The sequence below is a fragment of the Triticum aestivum genome, chromosome 7D (genome assembly GCF_018294505.1).
Source record: "Triticum aestivum cultivar Chinese Spring chromosome 7D, IWGSC CS RefSeq v2.1, whole genome shotgun sequence".
NCBI classification, from domain to species: domain Eukaryota; kingdom Viridiplantae; phylum Streptophyta; class Magnoliopsida; order Poales; family Poaceae; genus Triticum; species Triticum aestivum.
The window spans coordinates 57,776,601-57,790,859 of NC_057814.1; the positions used below are offsets into that span (position 1 = coordinate 57,776,601).

Sequence of the window (14,259 nt, forward strand, 5' to 3'; positions counted from 1 at the left end):
AACATACGAATAAAAATATTTTATAATATGGTGTAAAGTTTGGGATTATATATCTACAAGTACATTCTCTCTGAAGCCTGGGGTTTCTACACGATATCATGATACATTAGTGTCACTGGGTTTTAGAAATATATTTTATGATATGGTGCAAAGTTTGGGATTACATATCTAGAAGTACATTTCTCTAAAGCTTGGGGTTTCTACACGATATCATGATACATTAGTGTCATTGGGTTTTACAAAAAGGGTGTGGCAAGCACACAAGATTTCAGATTACACTATTAATGAAAAATATATTATATTTTTGTCTTCGATAAAAAAATCCATTTTAGAGTATGTCACCTAATAATTTTGGGCTCTAGGACACTCAGTTAGTAAATATACTGATGAAGATATTGGTGAATATTGCCATGTTGTTGTGTACTATATTTTTCTTAGATTTATATATAGTTTGAGTATAGATCAACCAACCATTAAAAATATAACAATACAATACAACATTAGTCCAACATAATTATGTGAAACATAGATATATGATAATTACACGATCATGAAAGAATATGTATCCCTTTTTTGAAATGGTAGTGAATATGAAATGTTCAATGTTTGCAATACTGAAAATTGTATTATAATTATTATTTAAGAAATCATATCTTAGAAATATTGCATGCAAAAAAACTTAATAAGACTATAATTCATTAACATCTATTGAAAAAGTAAAAATAGGCTAGCCCATGCGTACTCACGGGTTGGCGACTAGGGAGTATCGAGGTGTCAGGGAAGGACACCAGAAGTGGCTGCTATGATGAGAACAATGACGGCCCGCTGGTCAAACGGAAACTAAAATGGGAAAAACATTCGGACATAAACAAATAAGGATTGGCCTGACCGCATGTCCATTGCATACAAGAAAGCGCCATACAAGCCCAACTGAAATTATGGAACTTCTATTTTGTGCGGGCTCCCCTATGTCTCGCTTATAGTGAAACCTAGGGAACCCTCGCGTGAAGAGGAGCCCCAGATCGGGGATCCTATTTGGCGTGCGGATCGCTGGTTAGCGATCGTGCGAGCACAACACTTCCACGTTGCGTACGTTTCGGCCGGCACTACATAGCTCATTTCTGGTTTTGGGATGGTTCAGAACTTTTGAAAACCGGTTTTTCGTTTTTTTTCATTCGGTTTTTTCTCCTTTTTCATTTTAGTTATATATTTCCTTTTTATTTTTATTTTATTTTTAATTTCCTATTTTGTTTTTCAATTTTTTTTCATTTTACCTTTTTAGGTTTTTTATCTTGTGACCAATTTCCAATTTTTGACCATTTTTTGAAATTGTGAAATGTTTTGCAAAGCATGAACAAGTTTCAAAGCCATGATTGTTTTTAGAACGTGAACATTTCTACAATTATTTTTACAATTCGCGACCATTTTCTGAAAACTGAACATTTTATTGAAACTCATGAACATTTTTTTGAATGGGTGAACATTTTTAAAATTGATGAATTTTTTATGAAACTTTGGAATTTTTTTTACTTTTGCGTACATGTATTGAAACATCATGACATTTTTGAATTCACGAATATTCTTTCAAAATCATAATAAACATTTTCTGAACATGCGAACATTTTTCTTTCAAATTGTGGACATTTTTTAATACGAAGGAATTTTTAGAGATTCTAGAACAATTTTCAAATTTGTGAACATTTATTTTAGAAAATCGTGGACATTGTTTGGAAACTCAAGAACAATTTTTAAATATATGAAAAAGGAATTCTTAAATCACAAACATATTTTAATCTGTGAACATTTTGCCAAGATATAAAAGCTCCCGTCGCATATGACCCAGCACAGGCGCACGGGAGGCCACAACTTAGTGTTTTTCTTTCTATTTTTTTTTGTTTTATGTTTTCTTTTTATATCTTTAAAAACTATACTTTAAAATATTCTAAACATTTATATTACAAAATACACTCTACATAAAACATTGCAAAACGCTGACCTAGCATTTGAAAAATGTTAAATATATATGGATAAAATATTTATCACGTATACAAAAAATGTATAAAAATAAATACAATGTGGATAGAAAATTTGGTCATGTATTTTTTTAAATCAAGTAGTATTTTAAAATAGTTAATCTAGCATTTGAAAAAATTTAACCAATAGAGGAAAGATGTTGACCACGTATTAAAAAATAAAACAATAGCCAGTAAAAACAGAGAAAGAAACGTAGAAAAAAAAAAGACAAAACAAAACTCGAAAAGAGTTTATCAATTTTGGAAAAAAAAAGTACATCGGTATTGAAAGAGAGTTCACCAACTTTGAAAAGAGTTCGTCGATTTTGAAAAGAGTTCATCGATTTTGCAAAAGAGTTCTCGATTTTGAAAAGAGTTCATCGATTTTGATAAAGAGTTTATCGATTCGAAAAAAAAAGTTCATCGGTTTTGAAAAAGAGTTCATCGGTTTTGAAAAGAGTTTATTGATTTTGAAAAGATTTCAACGATTTGGCAATAAGTTCGTCAATTTTGAAAAAGAGTTCGTTGATTTTGAAAAAAAGTTCACCGAATTTAAAAAATAGTTCATCAATTTTGATAAAAAAGTTCATTAAATCAGAAAAGGTTCATTGAATTTGGAAAAAAAATCGCACATTTACGAAGAAAAGAAAAAGGAATAAGAAAAGAAAAATGAAAAAAGAACAGGAAAAAGAAGAAGAAGAAAATCTCGCGACCTGAAGAAAGAAGAAAATAAGGAAAAGAGGTTGACAGACACGATGTGGATCATTGCCTGGGGGATACCCGGCTCTTCAAGTTTGTCGCGTCCTACTAGTATAACATGAAGTCGATGATGGCTTAGTGGCTAGCAGCAGTAACAGTAGGACAAGGAGCAATATACTGGAACGAGGAGATCCTGGGATCGAACCCTGTGTTGCTTATAGAGAGACCTAGCTCTCGCGGTTTTTGTGCTCTCTGTCATTACTGGAAAATTAAACCAACTCCATGTTTTTACAGAAAAAATATAAAGCTCTTTCATACAACATTTTTAAAAGACGAGCGCGGCAACGCCATTAACGATCTAGTAGTACATCATAAATGGACTGAGGCATAGGATTTTCGAACATGTATTTTCTTTAGCAAAGTAGGTAAGACTGTGCCCTTTTCTATAGTTGTTTAAATTTGATTACGACACACAATCAACCATACCAGTCATTACTGGAAAATTAAACCAACTCCATGTTTTTACAGAAAAAATATAAAGCTCTTTCATACAACATTTTTAAAAGACGAGTGCGGCAACGCCATTAACGATCTAGTAGTACATCATAAATGGACTGAGGCATAGGATCTTTGAACATGTATTTTCTTTAGCAAAGTAGGTAAGACTGTGCCCTTTTCTATAGTTGTTTAAATTTGATTACGACACACAATCAACCATACCAAGTATTTCCATCCTCCCCATCCCTGAGTGAGTCCCAAGCTAGGGTTTCTCAGTCTCCCGTCAGCGATGTCGTCGATCTGCCTCGTCTTGTGTGGTCTTAGGACCATGAAGGCGCGGGTGTATCCCGACCCTTGCCGGTGGGATGGCTCATGCTCCGTGTTTAGGTTATTTAGGGTTTGTATCCTTCTCCGAAAGATGACGCGGCGGCGGCTCCCTGAAGATGGAATAACGTTCTCCCTGCCTAGCCCCTACCGGTGTTACGTATAGCGTCCTTGGAGGACGTGTGGAGGTGCGTCTCCGGCGTATCTCGTGGGATTCAGTCGGTGTTTGTCTTCGGTGGATCTATTTGGATTCGGCCTTCGTTTGTGTGTGTTCGTGTGCCTTCATGTTGCATCCTTCCGATATACACTTCTCTTCATAGACGCCGGTTGTTGTTCTGGTGTGCTGGTCGTTTAGGGTCTTACCACGGTGATTTCCCGACTGTTGATATGTCTCCAACGTATCTATAGTTTTTTTGTTCCATGCTATTATATTATCTGTTTCGGATGTTTTATATGCATTAATATGCTATTTTATATGATTTTTGGGACTAACCTATTAACCTAGAGCCCAATGCCAGTTTCTGTTTTTTTCCTTGTTTTAGAGTTTCGCAGAAAAGGAATATCAAACGGAGTCCAAACGAAATAAAACTTTCGCCATGATTTCTCTTGGACCAGAAGACACCCAGGAGACTTGGAGTGCAAGTGAGAAAAGCCACGAGGCGGCCACAAGAGAGGAGGGCGCGCCCCCCAACCTTGTGGGCCCCTCGGTGACCCCCTGACCTAGATCTTCCTCCTATATATATATATATATACTCTTATACTCAAAAACATCCATGGGAGCCACGAAACCACTTTTCCACCGCTGCAACCTTCTGTACCCCGTGACATCCCATCTTGGGGCCTTTTCCGGCTTCCTGCCGGAGGGCGATTCGATCACGGAGGGCTTCTACATCAACACCATTGCCTCTCTGATGAAGTGTGAGTAGTTTACCTCAGACCTACGGGTCCATAACTAGTAACTAGATGGCTTCTTCTCTCTCTTTGATTCTCAATGCAAAGTTCTCCTCGATGTTTTTGGAGATCTATTCAATGTAATACTCTTTTGCGGTGTGTTTGCCGAGATTCGATGAATTGTGGATTTATGATCAGCTTATCTATGAATATTATTTGAATCTCCTCTGAGTTCTTATATGCATGATTTGATATCTTTGCAAGTCTCTTCGAACTATCGATTTGGTTTGGCCAACTAGATTGGTTTTTCTTGCAATGGGAGAAGTGCTTAGCTTTGGGTTCGATCTTGCGGTGTTCTTTCCCAGTGACAGCAGGGGCAGCAAGGCACGCATTGTATTGTTGCCATCGAGGATAAAAAGATGAGGTTTTCATCATATTGCTGTTGGGTAACGTAGTAATTTCAAAAAAATTCCTACGCACACGCAAGATCATGGTGATGCATAGCAACGAGAGGGGAGAGTGTTGTCCACGTACCCTCGTAGACCGACAGCGGAAGCGTTATCACAACGCGGTTGATGTAGTCGTACGTCTGCACGATCCGACCGATCAAGTACCGAACGCACGGCACCTCCGAAGTTCTACACACGTTCAGCTCGATGACGTCCCTCGAACTCCGATCCAGCCGAGTGTTGAGGGAGAGTTTCGTCAGCACGACGGCGTGGTGACGATGATGATGTTCCACCGACGCAGGGCTTCGCCTAAGCTCCGCGACGGTATTATCGAGGTGTAATCTGGTGGAGGGGTGCACCGCACACGGCTAAAATATCGTATATCAAGTGTGTCCATGGGGTGCCCCCTGCCCCCGTATATAAAGGAGCAAGGGAGGAGGAGGCCGGCCCTAGGAGGGGGCGCACCAAGTGTGGAGTCCTACTAGGACTCCCTAGTCTTAGTAGGATTCCACCTCCCATATGGAATAGGAAAACAGGAAGGGAAAAAGAGAAGGAAGGAAGGGGGCACCCCCCTTCCCTAGTCCAATTCGGACCAGACCAAGGGGAGGGGTGCGGCCACCCTTGAGGCCCTTTTCCTTCTTTCCCGTATGGCCCAATAAGGCCCAATATGTATTCCCGTAACTCTCCGGTACTCCGAAAAATACCCGAATCACTCGGAACCTTTCCGAAGTCCGAATATAGTCGTCCAATATATCGATCTTTACGTCTCGACCATTTCGAGACTCCTCGTCATGTCCCCGATCTCATACGGGACTCCGAACTCCTTCGGTACATCAACATACATAAACTCATAATAAAACTGTCATCGTAACTTTAAGCGTGCGGACCCTTTGGGTTCGAGAACTATGTAGACATGACCGAGACACCTCTCCGGTCAATAACCAATAGCGGGACCTGGATGCCCATATTGGCTCCCACATATTCTACGAAGATCTTTATCGGTCAGACCGCATAACAACATACGTTGTTCCCTTTGTCATCGGTATGTTACTTGCCCGAGATTCGATCGTCGGTATCTCGATACCTAGTTCAATCTCGTTACCGGCAAGTCTCTTTACTCGTTCCGTAATACATCATCCCGCAACTAACTCATTAGTCACAATGCTTGCAAGGCTATAGTGATGTGCATTACCGAGTGGGCCCAGAGATACCTCTCCGATAATCGGAGTGACAAATCCTAATCTCGAAATACGCCAACCCAACAAGTACCTTTGGAGACACCTGTAGAGCACCTTTATAATCACCCAGTTACGTTGTGACGTTTGATAGCACACAAAGTGTTCCTCCGGTAAACGGGAGGTGCATAATCTCATAGTCATAGGAACATGTATAAGTCATGAAGAAAGCAATAGCAACATACTAAACGATCGGGTGCTAAGCTAACGTAATGGGTCATGTCAATCACGTCATTCTCCTAATGAGGTGATCCCGTTAATCAAATGACAACTCATGTCTATGGCTAGGAAACATAACCATCTTTGATTAACGAGCTAGTCAAGTAGAGGCATACTAGTGACACTCTGTTTGTCTATGTATTCACACATGTATTATGTTTTCGGTTAATACAATTCTAGCATGAATAATAAATATTTATCATGATATAAGGAAATATATAATACTTTATTATTGCCTCTAGGGCATATTTCCTTCAATTGCTTGAGTTAATTCATCTACATCATGTCATCTTGCTTAAGCGTTACTCCGTTCTTTATAAACTTAATACAATAGATGCATGATGGATAGCGATCGATGTGTGGAGTAATAGTAGTAGATGCAGAATCGTTTTGGTCTACTTGACACGGACGTGATGCCTATATTCATGATCATTGCCTTAGATATCGTCATAACTTTGCGCTTTACTATCAATTGCTCGGCAGTAATTTGTTCACCCGCCATAATAATTTCTATCTTGAGAGAAGTCTCTAGTGAAACCTATGGCCCCCGGGTCTATTTTCCATCATACAAGTTTCCGATCTACAATCTTAGTTTCCTATTTACTTTCTTTGCATCTTTTACTTTCCGTTCCATAAACCAAAAATACCAAAAACATTACTTTACCGTTTATCCATCACTATCAGATCTCACGTTGCAAATAACCGTGAAGGGATTGACAACCCCTTTATCGCGTTGGGTGCAAGGTTGATGTTTGTTTGTGCAGGTATTCGGTGGCTTGCACGTTGTCTCCTACTGGATTCATACCTTGGTTCCCAAAACTGAGGGAAATACTTACGCTAGTTTGCTGCATCACCCTTTCCTCTTCAAGGAAAAAACCAACGCAAGCTCAAGAGGTGGCAACTGTCTACTACATTAAGGTTTGCCCGACTCTGGTAGGGAGGGGCGATGACGGCAGCGCGCCTTCGGCTCGCTCCAGTGCTTGTAGTCATCGTTAGGTGGTCTATTCTTGCGTTCTTTGTACATATTTATAGAAATTGGAATTTTTCTTGCAAAAAAAACACGCAATCCTAGAAATTATTTTTTTAGTCCTTTTTTAGAATCAATTTTTTAGTCTAATCCCAAATATTAATAATGACCAACAATGATATTAATTCTCCTTGAATAAGACCCAAGTTGTCCCAGTGGGCCGCCCTTGCCCATTCCCCCTCTCTGGTAACCGAAGAACTTAAAAACCGCAGCGACTATGGGTCGCTTTAAGTGACGCGAGAGGGTAACTTTCGCTGAAGGTTTTTCTCCACCTACGTCGTATTGGGCCGGCCCACTCGCCTACGCATATAGGTTAAAAATTCAAGAGATGAAATGGGTGAACAATGATTCGATCCCTGGTCTGCAAGCAGTTCGATCGGTGCTTCTACTTGAGGCTTTTTCGAGCCTTTTTTTTCCTGTTTTTCCTTTTGTTTCTTTTATTTTTTATTCTTTCTTGCATTTTGTTTCTTCATCTTTGGTTTTTTGCCTTTTGTTTATTCTCTATTTTTCTTTGGTTTTCTGTTTTCTTCTCCATTTTTTTCTTTTGTTTTCACTCTACATTTTTGTGTCAAAAAAATTAGTACACGATCAATATTTTTGGTGTACATGTTTAACATTGTCCAAACGCTTATTCAACATTTTTCAAATATTTTTTCAACATTTTAGTACTTATTAACATTTTTAAAATACTTGTTCAACATTTTTCAAATGTGTTTTTGAAAAGTATTTTTTGTATATATATGTAGAATATTTTAAAGTATAAAGAAAAGTGCAAAAGTAAAGGAAAAAACAAGAACAGAAAAAAGGAAAGAAAAAGGCCGCGGCCTCCTGCGCGGCTGGGCCGACCCATCTGGGCTCCCCACAACGCGCGGCTTTGCCCCTGTGCTCCCTAAAAAGCGAGACATAGGGGCGCCCCTAAAAAACCCCAAACTCTCAGCCAGGTCCCAATCCCTACCTCACCGCCGATGTGCGCCTCGCCGGAGATTCCCAAGCCCCGGGCGCTTCCTGCCGCCGAATAGATTCCCTCGCAGGCGAGGCCACTAGGAGGGCCTCAGGAGTAAGCTGTAAGCCCTAGCTCCTTGGATCCTCTACCTGCTTGCCATTTCTTGTCAGGGGTTAATTTGGTTGGCTGGGCGGATCGACGCTGTACCTGCCCAACGTTGTCTCCTCCAGTAGATCCATGCTTGGAGATGGAAATTTTACCTGTTGTAGACCACAAATGCTTAGGAATATGTGCCTCCGATGAGCACCGTCGTAAGTTTCGCCGTGCCCCGGAAACAAATGGTAGTATCTCTTTTGCAGATTTCCACTTAATTTGCCTAACCAAATTACTATTTCCTTTTTTTTTGCGGGTGAAATTGCAATTTCTTTTCGTTTGGTAGATTTATTACACCTAAGAAATCATGTTTAGTGATATGTAGTACTTGTTTGAGACGTACACCAGTCACTGTTTCAGCATGGCACCCCTCTTTTTCAAATTGCTATTTACCTGACCGACATTTGTTTTTCGGTTGATCTACACTTGCTAACGGAGTCTTGATCTGATGTAAAGTAAAATATATTCAGTGATCTAATTTGCTCCTAATGGAATGGGCAACCATTTCTTCGGTTTCAGCCTTTACTTGAATAAGATGGTATTTCTTTTTCTCTACATATTTTACTTGACAGAATGCCTTCCTCTGCTTTTTATTCTATACACAAAACGAAAATGTAATGTGTGCTGTAACTGGGTCATTAACACTGGGACATTGTACTTAGAAATTGGAAACAAGATTCCTCCAAAATTGGTATGCTCAGGCTGCTGCTGTTGGCGTTTCTAGTTAGAGGAAAAGGAATCAGAGGATTATCTTTTGTGTCAGTCATCCACCTCATTATCAGGAAAAATAGTGGTTAGTATACTGTCTAATCTTAGTTGCAGACTTGCAGTTACGACTTACGATGACAAGTAAATGGTGCTTAGTGTACTCTCTACTGCAGCCGTTATTACCAAGTGCAAGAAGCATAAGTGTGTAGTGCAAGGCTAGCATGGGGAATGTAATTTTGCTAGTTTATTTTTGTGTGATGGATTTATGGTTCCCCTGCATCTTATATTTTGATAATAGCCTGAACTTCTTCAGCTTTCTAATAAAATTGAGCTGATGACCTTTGGTCTTAGAATGGTGCAAGAAGCATATGTATTGCTAGTTGCAGTTCTTGCTCTGTTTAATCACGAACCCTATGTCTTCTCTTGCAGACTTGTATGATGGAGGCTGCAATGTATCGCTATTGGTCAGATCTTCAGCCGGAACTCCTGGGCCTTGTTCTCAAGCACCTCCCCTCCCTGTCTGACCGTGTTCGTCTAAGAGCAGTCTGTCGCACCTGGCGCTCTAATAGTATGTTGCAGCCGCTTCCTCTGCCATTCCCGTGGCTCACCCTCCCAGACGGTACTTTCCTCAGCATTCCAGGCAGTGAAATTCACCGCATACCTGTACCAGAAGGTGCTTGTTGCCAAGGTTCCATTGACAACTGGCTATTCCTCATTGACAATGGTAATGTGTGCTCATTGATGAATCCTTTCTCCAAGACCGCACTAGAGCTTCCTAATCTAGTGGCTGTTTGGGAGCGTGAGATACGTTACCACTCTGACCGTAAACCGATTTTCTATAAGTTGGTGGTGCCCTCTCCCCTGGACTCATCACCTCATTCCCCTGTCGTTGCACTAATCATGGACGATGGTTGTTTCCATACACTCTGTATTAGCCAGCCACCGATTGCCACTGCCTCGCTCAGAGATAATAAGGATCCATGACTGTTCCTTAGTGATGTCGTATTCTTCAATGGGAAGTTGTACGCATGGGGTTGCTTCGGCCAGCTTTTCATCGTCGATTTGGACAACGACTGTACCATTTCATCCATCAGCTGCATAATTGACTCTTTGGGTGATATAGGTGGAACACCGCAACATTTGTCCATAGCAGAGGAGTACATGGTAAAACGGTATCTCGTTGAATGTGGGGCTAAACTGTTGCTGGTGGCAAGATGGTTTCGATGCACGCCACGTTCCACAAGCTACGATGTCTTTGAACATAAACGTACTGCCGCATTTCAGGTCTTTGAGGCAGACTTGCAATCGAGCCCTGGTCGATGGAGAAAGGGCAGTGAGTTGGGTGGCCATGCACTCTTTCTTGGCCAACATGGCTCCAAGTGCCTGCCTGCTGTGGAATGCAGTGGATACAATGAGGATTGCATCTACTTCATGTGTGACTATGTCTGGCCCACCTCTTCTGCAAATCCTCTTTGCGACTCTGGTGTGTACAGCATGAGGGATGGCACAATCACGCCGTTGATGTCAGAGGCAGCAGCAGCACCGCTGCAGCGTGTTGGACAGTGGCGGCCCACATGGTTCTTCCCTCCTCAAGCTGTGTGATCAACCCACCAGGTTTTCATCTCTTCTGTTGCGTTGGAGGTTCTCAGCACATATATGCCTCCCTTGTTCTGCTGAAGCTCTGTCATCCCACCCTGCCTGGATGCTTCTCATGACTTTTACCATAGCAATCTGCTACTGTGTTATCTTTATTGCCATGATTGTGTACACATCAAAAGTCTTATGGATGATCTTATATGGGATGTGTATTCGAATGCGCAGTCTTCATGATAGCAACTTGTGAGCTTGTGTCATGTACTTGAACAAACTTTTTCTTTTTGCCCTGAAGCTGAAACAAACTTGGGAGGCCCATTAGCCCTGAATCAGGATCACTGTGATACCAAGTTTTGCTCTGAACTATCATCATCCTGCAACTGAGATAAATAAATCAGGATCGTGCACACAAGTGGTCAAATTGTCTGCTTAAGAAGTGAAGGTTGAATTTTGGTCTCAGATAATCAACTTTCTGATCCTATTATTTCTTTTATAAATTGTATGAGTGAAGAGATTGTGAAGTTTGACTGCATACATTTTGGGAAAACATTTATGATTAGACGAAATATAGCAGCGTGTTTTTCTAGGGGTGCAAACTAGTTGTATAAAACGAGCGAGTCCAATTTGACTCGAGCTGCAGAGTATGTTTATACCCAGCTTTTAAAATCTCGAGATGCTTTAGCTAGAAAAGGACTTAAAACATCTCAATAGTGTTGACAATGTGATTGCCTACAAATCTGGCGATTATTTGAGTTTCCATGTTAAACACTAAAAAAGTCTAATTTATGTTAATAGGTGATGATTTTTTATTCCAAACATAGGATGTAAAAATATTGTAAATTTTGTTCTATTTATTACTCCATATAATAACATGCTAAAATGGTACCCTAAAAAAAGTACTAATTTTTTCAGCTGGGCTGTATCGATGGAGGAGTTGAGGTCCCTTTTTCAGCTGGGCCGTGAGGCTTCGTTGGTCTGGGTGGGCCAGTATAATTCGGCCAGGCTTCGGTACACGGAGTCACGGGCGACTTAGTCAGGAAAGATCGATCGATGTCTCAAAAAAAAGGAAAGATCGATCGATCGTGCTTGCCTTAAAAAAAAGGAAAACGCTCGATGTCAACTGGCTGAAAAGAAACTTCGCATCCGCCTCCTTCGTGTGCAACACGTGTCCATGTGGGCCTGATGCACGTCTCCACCTTCCCCCGATTTCTGAACCAACGCCCAACTTTTCTGCTACTCTATTCTCTCGCATCTCTTCTCTCATGGTGCAGAGTAGACGGGGGCGTTGGAAGCTGGGCGCCGCTGCCGCTCACACCGGCCAGCCGGTCGCCCCGCCGCTCAGATCTCTCCTGTCCTGGGCGCCGGATCTGGCCCGAGCTCGCTGGGAAAGCAGTCGGAGGCGAAGGACTCGACGACGGCTGCACGGTTCCTGTGAAGAGGAGAGAGAGAGAGAGAGAGAGAGAGAGAGAGAGAGAGAGAGAGAGAGAGAGAGAGAGGTGGGTCATGGGAGAGGAGCGGCATGGCGAGTTGGAGCAGAGAAAGGGAGGAAGGAGGCGCCGGAGAAAGGGCTCGCAGGTGGGCAGCGGGATCACCGGGCGATGCAGAAGCTTCGGGCGCGAGCTCCCCTGGTGTTGCGGCGCAGCGCACGGCCTCTTCGTCGGCGTTGTCGATGTCGGGGGAGCCCTCGTTGATGGATCCCTCCCAGCCCTGCGTGGCGTGTTTATGGGCCGGCGGCAGGCTATTGCCATCCACAGTGAGGCATTTGGGGGTTAAGCACCGTTCGTAGATGCTTTTGCAACACCATCAATGTTTCTGAAACATAGGTCTTGTTGCAATAGTCAACAATTAATGTTTCTAAAACAAAGCTCTTGTTGCAAAGAGGGATCATGCACGGAGAGATTTGCAACATCATCAATGTTTCTGAAACAAAGCTCTTGTTGCAGTAGTCACCGATATGTTACCGAAACAAAGCTCTTGTTTCAATAGTCACCAACGTGCTTATGAAACAAAGCTCTTGTTGTAATAGTCACCGACGTGTTTCTGAAACAAAGCTCTTGTTTCAATAGTCAATACTTTTGTTGTAAAGAGCGATCATACGGTGAGCAATCTAGATCGGACGGCTCGCGAGGCAGCGGATCTTTTGAAAAGATCCACCGGCCGACGCATAGCACTCCCCCAAAACTTAAAAAAAGAGGAGTTTCTAAAAAAAGAGGAAGACTAAAAAAAGCCTAAAAAGGGAATAATCGATCGCGCGTGACGATTGTTGTAAGGGCTTGACGAAAAGAAGCTGCATGGGGCCGTGATAGGAGAGATTATCTATGCAAAAACGTCTTAAGAGGGAGAGAGTATTTATGCACAATCATTTTGTTATTGTGAATAAATACAAAAATGTCCATCCAATCCAATTTAATTGCAGCTGCACTAGAGCTGTGTCAATTAATTTGGATTAGAGGGAGTAGTTCTTCTCTACTTTTGAGCATCATTATTCTCTTCCTACGCGGACATCGGACTACTACCCATGTGTGCAAAAACTTAGTGGTTACTAGGTAATTGCCCGTGCGTTGCAACGGGGACCTAGGATGAATAATACAATAACTGAACCCCACATATTATGAGGACTCCACAAACCTGGACTAATCTCTGTCATGAGGGAAAAGTATCAAACATATATATTCAGAATCCACATGCACATCTCAAGCAGCATTATTTTCCTTTTCTTCCTATTAAATCATTCTTATTTTCCCCTCCACCAACCAGACTTGCCATGCTTGTATCCTTCAAGCCTATATAGAGGAGAAGATTAACACTCCATTCAGAGAGAACAAAATGGCATGTTTTGAGATCATATGTTTTTTGCTCATTATATATAAAATTTCACCTACGATTTTGTACACTAACGTGCAAATATACTTTGAAGTTTAAGTCCCACTCCATCACAATCAAAATTAATACACTACAAAAAGGTCCATCAGGGAATCCCAAAACAAAAATCTATTGGCCAAACCAACATCACATGCAAATACAGTTGCAACATGGTCACATATAATTGAGCAACAAGAACATAGTCAGACTACAAATTCATATTCATACAATCACTGACCAATTCATGAAGATCTGGCGCCCTAGCATATCATCAGCGGATCCGCAAGAAAAGTTGCACATACTATAGAAGACGTGATAGATAACCAAGGGTATAGATATAAACATGTTGAACTGCTTGATAGGAAACTAATACCAGCAGAAGATCATGATAGACACATCTAAACTATCGACTACAGGTTTGTTCACTCCCTACAAAAGAAAGATGTTTAAATCCCTCATGAAACGCTGTGAAAATAACCTATAGCAGAGCAATTAAATTATGCCAAGGAGGAGCGAACTAATATTTTATAAGACTCGCAGAGAAAGGAAATTTATTTTAGCAAAATCCAGTCCCAGATTGGCATATCCTGCGGCAAAGATTTGGAACATAAGTACAGAACATTGAAATTCTTTGGAAGATGGGTGT

At 41.3% G+C, this 14,259-nt stretch overlaps 1 protein-coding gene across 1 annotated transcript; it reads left to right on the top strand.

The window, feature by feature from the left end:
- The first annotated feature begins 8,279 nt into the window (after positions 1–8,279).
- Positions 8,280–11,334, top strand: LOC123167516 (uncharacterized). Its single transcript, XM_044585355.1, has 2 exons — positions 8,280–8,418; positions 9,588–11,334. Exon 2 carries the CDS (start codon positions 9,594–9,596, stop codon positions 10,140–10,142), a length of 549 nt encoding a protein of 182 aa, XP_044441290.1. The 5' UTR covers positions 8,280–8,418; positions 9,588–9,593; the 3' UTR covers positions 10,143–11,334.
- The last annotated feature ends 2,925 nt before the right edge of the window (positions 11,335–14,259 follow it).